The 16,449-nt window shown below is 33.1% G+C and overlaps 1 protein-coding gene across 1 annotated transcript in view; it reads left to right on the top strand.

The window, feature by feature from the left end:
* The first annotated feature begins 579 nt into the window (after positions 1 to 579).
* Positions 580 to 16,449, top strand: part of LOC117110848 (tyrosine-protein kinase receptor Tie-1-like) — a 21,515-nt gene continuing 5,645 nt past the window's right edge. The window contains exons 1-10 of the mRNA XM_033253679.1: positions 580 to 823; positions 4,907 to 5,041; positions 5,249 to 5,395; positions 5,770 to 5,904; positions 8,221 to 8,370; positions 8,822 to 9,139; positions 9,887 to 9,954; positions 10,117 to 10,357; positions 13,946 to 14,206; positions 14,729 to 14,940. Coding sequence (XP_033109570.1) covers positions 586 to 823; positions 4,907 to 5,041; positions 5,249 to 5,395; positions 5,770 to 5,904; positions 8,221 to 8,370; positions 8,822 to 9,139; positions 9,887 to 9,954; positions 10,117 to 10,357; positions 13,946 to 14,206; positions 14,729 to 14,940 — 1,905 coding nt within the window. The 5' untranslated portion in view covers positions 580 to 585. The remainder of the gene's footprint in view (positions 824 to 4,906; positions 5,042 to 5,248; positions 5,396 to 5,769; positions 5,905 to 8,220; positions 8,371 to 8,821; positions 9,140 to 9,886; positions 9,955 to 10,116; positions 10,358 to 13,945; positions 14,207 to 14,728; positions 14,941 to 16,449) is intronic.

A 16,449-nucleotide genomic window follows, 5' to 3' on the forward strand; every position in this document is an offset into this window, starting at 1 on the left:
TAAAAAGCGAGGTTCAACAGTAGCTTTGATTAGACATTTTATTACTACTTAGTTTCGTATCATATTGCCATCTGAATAAAAAGAAAACCGAATTTTTTATTTATCATTATTATTATAAGTCATTATTTTTATACTCATTGTATGTATCTTGCTTATTCTTGATCAATTGTCTCCCACCTATGAGTATATTATATGACATCGGAGACAATTCTCTTTTGGAAGTGTGCCTTCATTTTTCATTTTAACGACATATTCATAGTCAAAATGAATGATTATTTGGACCCTCCTCATCCCTCTTTCTTAAAATAATTATGTAAAAACTCCACAACAGAGGGCGGCAGACTGTATTTCGACGCTATCAGACTGATAAATATAAGCGAAATTTTGTGTGGCATTACCAAACAACAGGCGTTTTTAAATGATACTTGACAAGGTTCAATTTCGTGCGCCATTGTGGTCGTTATTTATCTATATACTACGCCTTTCATCATCATCATTATCATCATTATAATTACACTACACATATTAAGTGATTTTTTTTAATATACTAATATATTGAATGTATTTTCCACAGCCACCATTAGAATGCAGTTTAGAACGCTGACTGTCGGCACTGGGGAATCCGCCACTATTAGCCTCAGTGAAGACGGCGGTTTTAACGATTTGCGCTGGAGACATAATTATGGTGATGTAGTTCAAATGTGGAATGGTAACTCGTCTGTTACGATTGAAAATATACGCGCTAAAGATGACGGGGTATATGAATGTTATAGGAGTGGTAGTCCCAGTGACAACCGCGGTGTAATGAGACTCATTGTCAGAGGTAAATAGGCATGAAAACCACATTAGTATAATTTCACAATCAATAGAATGTTGGATTGATGGAGAACAGAGAAATAATTATTAGTGCAATAATATGTGAAATTGTTGTCGAAACTTTTTAAAAGCTATACTAAATTCAGTGGTTCAATTATGGAGCTATTTTTTTTTTTTTACTTAATTTTATGCCCCATTGTTTAATGACACTTGATACAGTGACTGGTGTCATTTTTTAATTGTCCAAGTGTTGACAATTATATGGCGTAAATCAGTCCGTCAGAGTATGTTATACCGCCCCACAGTGGGCCAGGGTGAACTCAAAGTGTGCCAAAAGTCCATTTTGGTGACTGGCTTTTACACTTTTTTTCACGTGATTGAAGAAGGGTATACCCTGGTGAATCTATCCTGAAAATATTTTAATTTAAACAAATTTTAAAGGTGGGTGTTTTCAACAAATGTCAGAAATTTCTCTATAAATATTTCAAATGCTATAATTGACTACATTATACCAAAACACTTTATTTTTCTTAAACGGAAAATTCAGAATTACTTCAAAGTGTACACGTTTTTTTTGTATATAAATTGCGAAACACAAATATATGTTTTGATTTAAATTTGAAGTTTGCATCAATAATAAATCGTTCTTTAAACAACTAAAAAAAAATATTTAAAAATCTATTTTTAGAAAAGTAGGAGAGAAAGTTCAGATTCATGTGGATTTATGCTTTAATTTTTTTTTTTTTATGCTTTAATTTTTACATCACCATCTTCTGTATCGTCTTAGCTTTATGACATTTCTATTAGCTTTTAATGTATATTTCTATGTATGTATGTATGTATTTTTATGTATGTTTAAAGTGTATGTTGGTCTATGAATATTTTTAAATTCTGTACAGCGCCGATGAACATTTTTAATGGATATTGTTTTGCGCTTTATTAAATGAAGTTATTATTATTATTATTATTATTATGATGGTACCAAATTCAGCTGCAACTTTTTTGCAACTTCACGAGCTAGACACACTTTTATCAATCTTGTTTTCGTATGTTTGAGGCACAATTTAATTAGAGTAAACCACAATCACGTAAAACGCGCGTCTACTCAACCAGTTTATGCAAAGGGAAAAAAACTCTCCTAAAATTGACAACCTGCTCATGATTTAATATTAATAGCAAATCTTCCAATATTTTGTTGCTGTTTAGAATAACTTTATTAAACTTTGAGCAGTGTAATAATCCAAATATTATGATAAGGAAATCTAGACATCAATTGTTTTTAACTTTATTCAAAGACATCCAAGAATGAAAAGCAGCTCCCTGTTTCAACTACGCAAGTAGTAACGACCTTCCCAGTAAACATTATGATAACGTGACAATAAAGTTACAGTTTTGTGTTGAAAACTTTATTTTGTAGAACCATAAATGTGTAACAACATAAATTCAAGTTAGTAAACACACGTTTTGCTGGGTTTCTACAAAAAAATAACCCGTGGCTTGACAACAGGATTCCATTTTTGGATAAAGTTATTAATGTTTTGACACAGAACAGAGATATTCCTTCTACACCAGCAGAAAACCCACAAGAGACTTACTGTAAAAACAACCCAAACCTGGACGTCCTATCAAAGTATGGGAGGATCTTTCAGATAGTTTGCGAAAGAGTAAATTGCAAGAGATTTTGACACAAAATGAACACACTGACTTCTTTATGCAGCATTGCAAGGGGGTTAAAAAAGAATCAATTTTATTTCTCCCCGACGAATTTTAGTTTTTTCCACGACACGGAGGTGGGGACTTCCCCCTCCCCCTTTGCTGTCGTGACCCCTGAAGAAAACCGAATCGTTCACGGCAGATGAGACATTGTCCATCCTTGTAGCTCCATAGTAAAATCAGACTCCTCCTTAGACCAAAATAAAAGCCAAAAATTATTGCTATACTGATGGTATACCTGTCAAAGAGGACCGCAAATTGCCTCTTCAAATAAGCCTTTTCGCTTTTCGCACACTGCACTGAGAATTATCAATTATTAACATAAAATGACCATTATTGATACTTTTACAACATAGGCTTAATATGATTGAGGACAGAATTATATAAATCATGACATTGGTGCAGGCCTAATGCCTGACAATTCCATGGAATCCCTCATTTGACATTTGAAAAAATGTAAAATAAGGTTGTCTGATATTATTATGAATTTTGATTTCGATTTCCATTTCGATTTATTTAACATTTATATTCACTGTAAGATTAACAATAGAAATTTTAATGTTGGCCTATGCCTAAACAATTTTGGACCCATCCAATCAGAAAAATGTATTTTGATGACAACAGAGAAAATACAAAATGTTCCCACAGAAGTTCTTTTGTCCCAAACCTTCTAATACATACCAAACCTCCCAAAAGCTGGTTAAAGTACAGTACTTCCTTCATCTAAACTGATCATTTACTTTTGCTCCCGAAGATTTAAAGACTATTATTGTCATATTAAGTGTACTTTTTCTCTTCAAGAGATTCACGAGGACTTTATCCTCAATGAAATGAAGCATGATAATCCTCGGAATAGCACCGGTCTGTACGGTATTCCACCAAGATTCATAAGAGATGCTGCTGATTATATGAGCAGCCCCATAACACACCTAATAAATACTTCCATTAAGATGGAGCAAGTCCCTGATATGCTCAAACAAGAAAAATTCAAACCTTTATATAAATAGAAAAATAAATTTTCACCTTGGTAACACACCTCCCAAGTTTCCAGAAATTTGCGGGTTACCCAGATTTTGATGGATGATCCCCGCTTCCTAGAATTTTACAGCTTTTCTCAGAAAATATAGAATTGTCATTGTGAATTAGGTTACTTTTAATTTAAACAACGTATGGCTTTGCACCACCACCTAAGTTCAATAAAACCTGAAAATGACTTGCTTTGCTTATAGTTTGAACTTACATAAAGCGAACTATTACTGTTTCTGTTAAATATTGAACGGCATGACACACGTTCAATTTGTATGTCATACATGTAGTTAATAAACAAAAAAAATAACCTAGAAAATTCACTTCAGTAAACAACAAATTACCAAGAAATTTTACTTCACCAACTTGGGACCTCTGTAACTACCATCCAATCGGTGTTCTTCAGACAATCTCCAAAATTCTTGAGAAATCTGTGTTAATTCAGCTTAATGAATATTTAGAAAGCAACGATTTATTGTGCACATTCGAGTCAGGGTTCAGATGGGTTTTGTCAAAGACAACTGACACAATTGTCTCGCTTATTCTCAGGACTCATTCAAAAGCAAATTTGTCGGTATGGCTCTACTGGATATCCAGAAGGTATTCGACAGCATTGATCATGTCGTATTGTGTGGCTCTTATTGTCCTTTCTATCAGCTGGTTCAGCTTCTATCTTCGCTATTGACAACTTGACTACGACCAGTTGTCGATGTCAACAACCTGAGATCGGAAAGTATGGAGTTTACCGGTGGAGTTCCACAGGGGAGCCTGTTAGGCCCAATCCTCTTTCTTTGCCACGTGAACAACATGTGAAATGCTGTTGAATGCCTTCTGTTACAATACAAGGATGACAATGTCTTGTTAGTAGGTCATAAGGACCTGAACATTATCAGGTCAAGGTTAAGTCCAAACCTTAATAATTGCCATCAATGGCTAGTTGACAATTCCATGTCTTTACATCCTGAAAAAAATGAGTTCATTATTTTCTCATCTAGAAAAAAAGATTTGTTGCTGAAAACTGTAGTATCTTTTGCAATGGTCAAGAAATACAATGTAGTGACTCCATCACATACCTTGGTTTGGAACTTCATAAATTTTTGAATGGAGAAGCTATTGCATTGTCTATTCTCAGAAAGGTTAATTCCAGACTAAAATTCTTATACCGTCAGGGAGCGTATCTTAATCCAAAAACAGAGTAAACATGAAAGCTGCAAATGTATCTAGTTAAAATTATCATCGCTCATTAATCAAAAAAAAAAATTTTTAGACAGTCTTAATAATAAAATTTGTGTTTTAATTTAATTTTGTATTCACCTTAGACTCACTTTTTTTTTTACACTTTTTTACTTAGATTGTCCGCTGCCAAAATGGAGTCCCCCTGAATGTGAGATTGATTGTCCTGTGTGTTATAACGGTGGAGTTTGTGACGACAAGACCGGTATATGTATTTGCCCCGCAGGCTTCAAAGGAGAATACTGCCAAACATGTAAGCCAACAAACTTAAATTTAATTTAATTCAATTTACCTTTAAGTACTCGGAAACACATGTTTCTATATATTTATATATTTCAATAGTAAATATATAAGAAATCTTAAAATAATAAAGTCATCAGCCTAAAATTGTAAGTGCTTTTTTCATAAAATATGTTATGTTTCGGTATTTACGGTTTATACTTTCTTTTTGTTTGTGTAGCTTGTGGAAGCAACAACTGGGGTCGTAATTGTGATGTTGTTTGTTCTACTGGAGTTGACGAAGGTTGTAAAGGAAAGCTTTTTTGTCCGCCTGATCCTTTCGGATGCACCTGTATCAACGGATTCGGAGGCAACAATTGCAGTATAGGTTCGAGAAGTTTATAACTATTTTGTTCTTTTTGTTTATAAATGATGTCAATATTACAGTATATTACTGGATAATGCATATACAGGCTTTATTTTATTTTCGTTGTCGAACCTATAAAATGTGAAAGTGTGATGAGTCATTCCAAAAATCAGCACAATGGAATTCAAAACTCATGAATAAAGGAAGACAATTGTATAAAATTCTTTGCACAGACCCAGGGCACAAACAAGTAACAGCAATAAGGTTGTACTCTGCATATTTTAATTGAACAAGATGAATAAAAACTGTCGCTCGTATCGTATGTTCATACAAGATTAAATATATGGTACTAATCGACTAACAATGTGATTTTCCTAAAATGTACTTTTTCACAGAATGTGCTAACAATCACTATGGAGCAGATTGCCGTCAAGTATGTCATTGCGATTCAGGTGAATGCGACCGAAAGACAGGGAATTGTATATCCGAGTCATCTTGTTCTAATAATTACACAGGACCAGCGTGCCAAGGTAATATCCAGATTTTAGTTGTCAAATTTTATGAGTAATAGTATATTTATTTTGTATAAAATATAGTAATAATTACGTAAAAACAAAGCTTATTTTAATATTCCTATTAGAAATACTAATCTACATATAGGCAACAAAGGTAATTAAATATTTTAATTATACTGTACCTTGCATCCAAAATAAACTTAATTCAATTAAAAAGTTAGTAGATTGGATTGGATAGGATTTATTCGGTGTAAACACCAAGGAAAGCCCACGAAAGTCTAGAAGAAGTGGGGTCCTTCTGGTGGTGATTGGACAGTACACCGGGAGACAATCCCCTACTCTTTTCCGAAGAGTGTACTGTGTTCTTTAACGTGCACATGGGCCATAAATGCACACGGGACCTACGGCTTAAACGTCTCATCCGAAAGACGGTGCGCTATGTAACTTGTATTTCGGCCCTCTAGCTGAAACACAAGGAGAGGCAGCTGAGCTAAGCTGCTCTCTCAATAGCCTACTGTATTGCAATAAGCATATTCTAATATCTTGAGGATATTTCCCGTACGATTAAAATCGTAACGGTACTGGGTTTGGTCTACAGGAGCTCGTGTTTCGTACAGGTCATTCCATTCATAGAAAAAGCCTTTAATGGTGAAAGCGTACCTGTCATTAGCCATAGTAGCCTAGGTCAATACATAACACCGGCTGTATAAGATTTATTATAAGATTGAAAATGTTAATCTTATTATTGCAGTAGTGATACACTATGTACACGGTTTAGTTATTGTTATTTATTCGTTAACGTTATCATATTAATATATAAATTCACGGTCCGGTCATTCACTTTGCATGCGTCAAGAGGGCCCCTCCCACCTGTTACGCCATATTTCAGGGGACAATGCATCTTTAATAGATTTTTTACCTGAAGCTATGTTTTTTAGTAGTGAATTAATTTTCAAACAAACGGAAAAGAACGTTCATCATCATCATTCAAAACAAACAACAGAAACACATACAACGATGCACTCATGATAATGTTCGTCCGATCATATTGTACATTTACACGTACTTTCCAGGTAAGACATTTGTTTTAGTTTGTTTTCTAAACGTTAATTATTCTTTATTTCATATAAAGAGATTTTGGAAATCACTTTAAAGGTCCGGTTCGATTTCGAATTATGAAAAGTGTAGACTGTGGCACCGAGACCTGACGATAAATGCCCAAAATTGTTTACAAAAACGTAATGCAATAATAGCATATTGACTACTATTGTATATTTTCAGTTATTATTTCAGCCGCTCCAAATCTCTTTCATATTCTTCCTTCTTCCTTTATTCTTTCACAATTTTGCGGGTTTTTTTTCATATTTTTCATAATTTTATACACTCAAATATAGTCATTTTTTTATTATTTAGAACTAGGTTAGTTTAGGCTAGACCTCGGCTATGCCTATTACTATTTAAATAAACAATTTTAATAGAAAGATTAATTTAACATTGACATAGTATTTCATACTTAAACAATACATTAAATTTAAGTATTAATATAATAACGTTAATGAATAAATAAAAATAACTAAAACGTGTACATAGTATCACTACTACAATAATAGGATTATCATTTTCAATCTTATAATAAATTTTATACAGCCGGTGTTATGTATTGACCTAGGCTACTACGGCTAATGACAGGTACGCTTTCACCATTAAAGGCTTTTTCTATGAATGGAATGACCTGTACGAAACACGAGCTCCTGTATACCAAACCCAGTACCGTTACGATTTTAATCGTACGGGAAATATCCTCAAGATGTCTATTACGCTTACGATTCATTTAGCAATTGTGTGCAAATTGTTGATTTTCAATAAAAAATACCTTATCGGCCCTAAATTGAAGGGGACGCTAAGGAAATATGCATAGGCTTTGAGGGAGGAGAGGTTGACCACAGTCTAGGCATATGTACTCTTTCATGAAAAGATAAAAATATAATCTTATGCTACATATTTCTTTAAATATTTCTTTCATGGGAAGAGATGGTCAGAAAAAATCCTGTTTAAACATGATGAAAAAATAATGAAAGACTTCTAAACAAATATTTGTTTATAGTCACCTAATTTAATACTGTTATTTTTTTAGTTTGTTAGGGCCAATTTTAAAAGGAATTGAACATTTTTAAAACTACATGAATAGGACAGGAATATTGTGAAGTCGAATAATTCAAAATACGAGTACATGTGAACATTAATGGTAATAGTTAAAAAGTTAATTTAGACCTAACTAGTACCTTTTGACTCAACATTTAAAGATAACAATGATGTCGCATTTTGTTGTAGAATTACTGCCAGGCCTGTCCTGTCCATCTGGTTTCTTTGGTGTGTTGTGTAACTATCCATGTCATTGCAAAGGCTCTGCTGATTGTAATCGTAATGGAAGTTGTGACAATGGATGCCACGAAGCATGGGCTGGAGAGGACTGCAGCATAGGTAACGATATACGTCTTCAAATATACATTTACTTGTGTTAAATTGAGCTTAAATCTCAATTTTGTATAATTGCAATAGAATTTCCAAGATTAACCAACATATATTCTTTTCTATGAAGCCGCATGTTATACCTATAAATAATTCATTCAATGTATCTTTCGCCACCCCAGGGGCGGATACAGAGATGTCCAAAAATGGGGCCGGAAGTGGTGCAGATCGAGATAACACTTTCATGAGGGGTCCAGTGCATTCCCCGCAAACTTTTTGTGTTCTACACGCCCTAAAATAACCTCTGAGGCATTTTGGCGATCATTTGTTTCTTTTTCTTTCTTTCTTCTTTTTTTTCTTTTTTTTTAACCTTCCTAAAGGAGGGGGTGGGGGTGGGGGTGGGGGCCCCTGCAGCCTAATTATATTTAAAATATGTATTCATAATGAGTGTTATTATTATTAGCACTACCTTACAGCTCCAAACCGCCAACACTCTTGAATCAAACAGCTACCACCCTAAAGATTGCCGCCTGCAGCTGGGATTCAGTTCAAGACTTTGGAACAGGGAATATTACAAGATGTACGCTATGGTATAAAACATCGCAGACAAGTACGTTCACTACAGTTAATAATACTGAAAATGGTGTATATATCATCGACAATCTTAGGCCTACACTACACATGACTGTTGAATTCTACACACAACACTCGAGATTAGTTGCCGGCGTAGAAACCAATGGACCACCTAGTAATCATGGATCAGCAGAGACTATATGCACAAGTAAGCCCAATTACTTGCTGATCATCTAATATTGCCTTTTCCCACATTAGCGGAAAAAGCGTTTCTGGTGAATATGACAGAAAGACGGGGAATTGTACATCCGGGTCATCTTGTTCGATTGATTACATGGGACAAGGGTGCCAAAGTAATATTCAGATTTTTTAATCTGATTTTTATTCAGATTTTTTAACACAGATTGAGTCAGTGTTTTTGTTCAAATGTTTGACTTTTCTTGCATTAGCCATTGGTTTGTTTGATTTTTTTTCTTCTATCCTATTTTTTTAAATTTTTGCACAGAATTTTCTGCACGACACTTCAGTCATTTCCATGCTTGAATAGCAAATATTGGTCTATACATATTAAATATGACGGCATTCTATATGTTTTGAATTTTATTAAAATCGGCTAATTGAAGTTTTGAACCAACGCAATTTAGCAAAGCATTTCTCCAGCTAGGTTGAACACAAAGTGAATGCCACCAATGGGACCATGTATGTGTCAAAATATTGATATATGCTGCTGTGTTCTAGTTTAGCACAATGATTGTTTCATGTTACAGAAAACATAATAGGTTTTATTAATGTGTAGGCCTATAATAGTTTTTTATGTTTTCATTTCATGAAGCTATAAGCATGTAGCATAGCTATTGAATAAACTTAGGAGTTGTTGTGCTACCATTATATTGTAATTACATTTTTATTAAAGCCTCAATAATTATAAATACTGTACAATATTTCTTTTTTAAAGAGCCTTTAGAAGAGCCAGAAATAGAATCGACAACAGTTAAAGGTAATGAGATTATCTTAAAATTGAAGGTAAGTATATGCCTATTTCAATTACTGTACAATGATTCCAATTTTGATCCTTGCCTATTCTCACAATTAATCAAAACAACTACTGTAATTAACAATAAGTAATTTTAAATTAAGATATTAAAGACATTTTATAAAGGCTTTCGCCTATATTTTTTCTAATAGCCTGTATCAAATGCTCCCGAGCAAATCCAATGCGATGATATACTTCGTTATCAAGTGCGACACCAAAACAAAAATGGAAATGAACATGGCATTGTCAACACAACGGATGGCTTACAAACAGAAGTCAACATAGGATTATCACCAGGATGTGTTTTTTATCACGTCGACTCTAGAGTTGTTAATAACGCAGAAATTACTGGAGATTGGGGAAAGCCAATATCGGTACAATCAGCGCCCTCAGGTTAATGTTTTTTGCTTTAATATTGTTTATTTTATTATCTCTGCCAATTACATTATGTTTTCGCCCCTATTTATTTGTTGTTTGCTTGATAATTTCATGATTCAATTTTGAAGTGTCAGGGCCAAAATGTCAAGGTAAAAATCCACAAAAACTACTTTTTTTATATAACATCCTACAGCCAACAATTTTCATCAGAAACTAGTCAAACTTTGTCACAATTATACATAACCAGAAACCTGGACGTCATTAAATTTTAAAGGTCAAAGTTAAAGGTCAAAGTCACAGTTGGTAAAAAACTACCTTTTTATATATAACAGCCAACAGTCCACAATTTGTATTAGAAATTTGTAAAACTTGGTCACAATGTTTTATGACCACAAACTAAAGATTATTGAATTTTGAAGAGTCAAAGGTCAAGGTCCTACTGAAAAAATTACTTTATTTATATAACAGTATATAACAGTATATTTTATCAGAAACTTGTCAAACTCGGCCACATTTTTCCTTGACAAAGTTTTTTTTTATTTGACTAAATTTTTGAAGGGTCAGGGTCAAATTTCAAGAGCACAATGAATGCAAATTACTTTTTTTGCATGTGTTAGATGTGTCTGTGTACACATGAATATGCATTTTTGACTTCCCCCCCCCCCTCGCCTATCATCATTAAGAGTTCTATTTTAATACCTGATTGTTAGGCCTACCTAGTAACCTCGGTTCGTTTTTGTTATTGATTTTCTTAAGTGAGTATAGTATGATACAACTTCCAAAGTGCTATATAAATAAAAAATAAAGAATAAACCATACTGGATTCTTTGGAGTTTGTATCATGCTACTGTTGTTAAATCACCAATACTGTAGTACTAATGTAGCAGTTTTTGTTTTTTTTGTTTTTCCCCAACTCAAAAAATTACCTCTTTAATATAAACATTTTTTTTTAATGTATGGACTCTCAAATCAATTAAATAACACCTGTAAATGCTTAGAATGCTGGACCCCCACCAGGGCTTTGGCCCTGGACCCCTCCGGGGGCCCTGGCAGCCCCCCTCGCCCCAGCCAATGGTGCTCGCAAGTCGCCCTTTCAGTATCAAAAAGAACCCCCCTACCAAAATCCTGGCTACGGGCTTGTGAAGCAACTCAATCGTCGAGATATTCTTAACCAACAACAACAGTTCTTTTGAGAAACATCTACATGGTGTACCGCAAGCATTAATATATAATATTACTTCACCATGCAAACCTTCAAACAATATTAAACCATCTCTTCTAATCGTCTTTTAGTTTAATATACACTTCCTTACCCGCTAGCCTGCATTGTGTGTGTGATACGCTCTATATTTATGGGCTTCTCTCCATAATTGTTGAATGGATATATGGTATGATGTTCATCACTAAATCAAAATATCAAGGTTTAGTAAACATACCATAAGTAGGCCTACGTACTTAAGAGAGTGGATAAAATCAGGGGTTGCTCAAGGACTTGCCCGCCAGGGGGTCCGATGTCCCCAACAGGTGGCCGAATTTCCTACGAGAACACAAGTTGGCGTGTCTGAGCGTCGCTCAAAACCTCTTGGAAATGATCCAGGGGACAATTCAGCGACTTATTTAATCGATTTCAAGATCTACTAATATGTAAAAAATTATATATAGTTTTTTTTCTCCCGAAGAAGCGTGTATTTCTCCCCGACCAGCAGCTCTCGACAACGGAGAGGGCACTGGCGCCACCCCTGGGTGAAATAATTACGTTGTACTGAACTCCAGTTTAAATGATTTTTTAATGTTTGTAGAGACACACTGTTGACAATTTAGCAGGCCACGAATAATTCAATTATTTCTTTTTTTTTTCTGTTGGGTACCTAAGTGTGCTTTAACAACCTAACAAGCAGATTTTCAAGCTTTATAGAAAATAGTACTGTACAGTTTGCAAGTATAAGGTTGTGCCACACAAAATTGCTAATGCCCCAGAAATCAGATTAATTACTTAGGCAGAATGAACAGGAAGTACAGGAAACATATATACCAGATGACAACAACTACTTACAATTTAGTAACAATTAGTAGCAATGTAGAGGTCAAAAAATATATTAACTTAGTATTAATGTAATTAAATGTTTTAATCCTTAATCGAGCCGTTATATGAAAAGGTGACAATTAAAATGGTACGGCCATCTAATTAGACTCCCAGAAGATTCTGCAGCGAATATAACGCTAAATGAAAGTGACAGGAAAGTTTAAAGGCATGTAGGAAGACCAACTAAAACACTTGGCCCATGACAGAAAGCACTGGCTCGAGTTGGTAAAAAGCGCAATGTCTAACGATGAATAGCGTACAGATGATGATAGATGATGGTAAAATTTTTTCAAACTGCTTGTTGCAGAGTAGACAAGGTAAAGTCCTAAAGAAGTGTGTCCATGGAGTCCAACCCAAAGAGCTTCTAAATATTAGCAACAATGGCACATTGGCGAATATCGACAGCGATAAAAACATTTACTTCCAAAGTGTTACTACAAAGAAGTTAAACAACACGCCTAGCTTTCCCCAAGTCAATGGAGTTTCAATGGATCATTAATTATTATACTATATATAATTCTATTATACATTATATTATATTTGTCTTTTGGGTATACACGACCATTTGTAAAACAACCTTTGTGTTGAAATGCTATCGTGCCTAAATAAAATAAATGAATGAATGAGGATAACGCTAAACATATCTTAGTTTTATATCCTTGCTGTTTTAGTGATGTTTATGTTTATGATTTCTATTGTATTGTCTTTTAAATGTGTGTTACCATTGGACTTTGTGTTTTGTGTTCTGTTTGTATTTTATAAGTATTTTATATATTTGTATATTTATGTATATGCAATAATAATTCTAATTCTAATTTTCAATATTTTAATTGTGTCAATAATTTTAAATCCTTTATACAGTATTTTCAATGTTTTTTATATAATTGATATCGTGTTCTCTCCGTCCTTTTTATAATGTTTTGCAATATCTTTTTAAAATTGTGAACATTTCCAATTTAATAATGTTTATACTGTAATTAATCATTCACCGAAAGGTCCACTGATTAATCTCAGATAAGAAAGTATAATACATACTCCAAGTATTGAAATGCATCCCATCGTTTTGGGATTCAATATTTCGACATTAATTATGTCACCATAAGGAATCAATTAAACATTCACTTATATAGTATTTTCATATTTTTTATATGTATTTAAGACATCCTGTACCATTGTATGATGGCTTTACTGTAGCTGTTGAATGATGTTTAAAATAAAATTAAAATAAAATAAATTGTTATGTGTCTATATCTAACTGTTGCTTCATAATTATTGCTGCTTGTTGACATTTTTTTTTTTATGTTAATATTATATTGGCAGCAGATTCTCAATGAGTTATAGTAAACATTTTCCTGTGTTGGATAGAAAATGTACAAATGCTGAATACATTAAATTAATTAAATTTTTCATATGTAGAGTTAGAAGTTGTGATTTTTGGCTTTTGTTCTATTTTTTACTATGAATATTTAAATTGATGGATGGATTCTATTTATTAACACAATGTTGTTGTCTTTTAACAGCGCCCTCAATTACCAACAATTCAGTATTGGAAAGAACGTTTTTATTAATGAAATGGAATGCTGCTACCTGTAACAGCACCCAATATAAATTGAGTTACCATTATCAACTAGAAGGAGTCCACCAAGGAAGTACAACAAAAACTGAAGTTCTTATAGATGACGGAATTGTACCTTGTACTCAGTACACATTTTCAGTTTTAGCATCGTATATGAACATTAGCAGCATTACTGATCATATGGAGGTCATGTCTGGTGTTGACTGTAAGCCTTTTTTTGATCTTATACGAATGTAAAGAGCTTTTTTTATTAAAAACACATCATTAACATTTTTCTTGGTTTAATTTTTAGTACATTTTTTTCCTTTATAATATATTGTATGTTATCCTTTCTATTCAAATACCATTAATGCAATGCTTGACAACATAAAAGTAATAAAAAGTAGAAAATTGTTTAAAAAATCAAAATTGTTTTATAGGTTTTAGGTTAGAATTTATAGATAGATCAAATACACTATCAGTAAATGAGAAAATAATTTCTAGGAATATATAGATAACCCATATTTGCACTTTATGTCAACTATCAAAGAAGATATCAAACATTTCCTCTTGAGGTGTAGAAAATTAAATCCATTTAAAATAGAATATTTTATACTATATTGTATATTTATACTAAATAATAATAATAATATTAATAATAAGAATAATAATAATATTTTTATTATTATTAATATTTTTATTATTATTATTATTATTTTTATTATTGTATTAATATATTTCCCCACAGATCCTGGAAAACCAACAATTAGTTTGTTAACATCAACGTCTTCATCAATCACACTGGAATTGACATTATCTAATGATAATCCGTGTACAATACTTGGATACAATGTGCTTGTATATAGTGATTTACAGAATTTAAATTTCACTATGGATATCACAGCGACTTCACTGACAATTAATGAAAATATAATGCCGAATACCAAATACACTGTCCAGGTTTGCAATATAAATTATAAATATATATATAGTATGAATGCATTAATGCATCTAATAAAAGGCTTATTTAACTGATTTTATATATCTATAGTCTACTAATATGTAGAAAATACATACTATTCTTTTTCTCCCCGACAAATTGTGGTTTTTCTTCTTTTCAGGGGGAAAAACTGAGGAGGGGAAAGAACACCCCCCCCCCCTTCCAGGGAAACAAGCACCCACCCAAATCACTTGCAAATTTTTTCGTTAGTATTTGGAGACGTACTGAGTATTTGGTGTGATTACACATCAGGTAGAGCAAAACATCACTCCTATGATATTTTCTTGATGCGAACTTCCAGAACTCAGAACTCGGATTCATCAGTAGTCACCATGCGCAAGCTTTGTGGTCTAGTAGTTAAGACATCAGGCAGGATACCTGTAGGTCGTCGGTTCGTTTCCCACCCGAATCTCTTGCAATTTTTTTCCACTAGTATTTGGGGACATACTGAGTATTCGGTACGATTACACGTCTAGTGGGTAAAATATCACTCTAAAGTTGATAATTAAATCCTTCCCTTATAATTTTAGGGTCAGCCTTTGATTTGTTAAATTTAGTGTGATTCGATATTGAGTGTACTCTATAGTAATTATATCTGTTCATCACGATTACTCCATTTTCTTTGTCCTGTTTATTGATAATAATTCCTTTGTTGTTTTTAATTTTTTTCAGAGCTTTTTTTTTTGTTTTTTTGTTTTGTTATTGTTTTTTTGTTTTTCCAATTCCTTGATAATGATTGATTGCCAACTGTTACCAACGAAAAATCAACTTCATGGTCAATAAGTGGGCTGTAAGTCTACACAGCAAACCTAATTTAAATATCATTTCCTAGCTAATTCTTGGCTTCGATATTCAGTCCGAGCGTATCAGTTGCATGAGAGAAAATGTGTGGCGATTATATCTGGCCTATACCGAATTAGGTATTCGTGGTCTAGCGGTATAGCACTTGCCTTGTTAGCGAGTGGCTGCAGCTTGGAATCTCTACAGAGACATTCCTTCATACAAATGACAACCGAAAAAAAATATAATAATAATAATATTAATAATAATAATAATGGTAATAGTAATAATGGTAATAGTAATAATACATTGATTTATAAGGCGCAAATAAACAAGGTCTATTAAACGTCATATTTTCTTAACATCAATAATTCCTATTAGAGCACTGTTGTAGGCCTGTTACAGTATTCTTTATTTGTTGTGCAGTGTTACACTGCAAACCAAATTTAAATATTTATTATTTACTATGATTTTTTACAAGCTAGTTTCTAGTTTAACTTTGTTGAGAGCGTAAACAAGCATCAGTATAAATTTATATCGTACAATTATTATTGAATTACTAGAGGGTGCGCTCGCTTACCCACTAGTGTATAAACGTCACGAATATTTTCTATTTAAAAAAAAAAACCAAAAAACAATATAACCACTAAAAGAAAATTGGTTGCCAGGTTTTAAAAGCAGTTTCTTCC

Source organism: Anneissia japonica, unplaced genomic scaffold (genome assembly GCF_011630105.1).
Source record: "Anneissia japonica isolate Jap-2015-1 unplaced genomic scaffold, ASM1163010v1 scaffold3669_len183718_cov122, whole genome shotgun sequence".
Classification (NCBI taxonomy): domain Eukaryota; kingdom Metazoa; phylum Echinodermata; class Crinoidea; order Comatulida; family Comatulidae; genus Anneissia; species Anneissia japonica.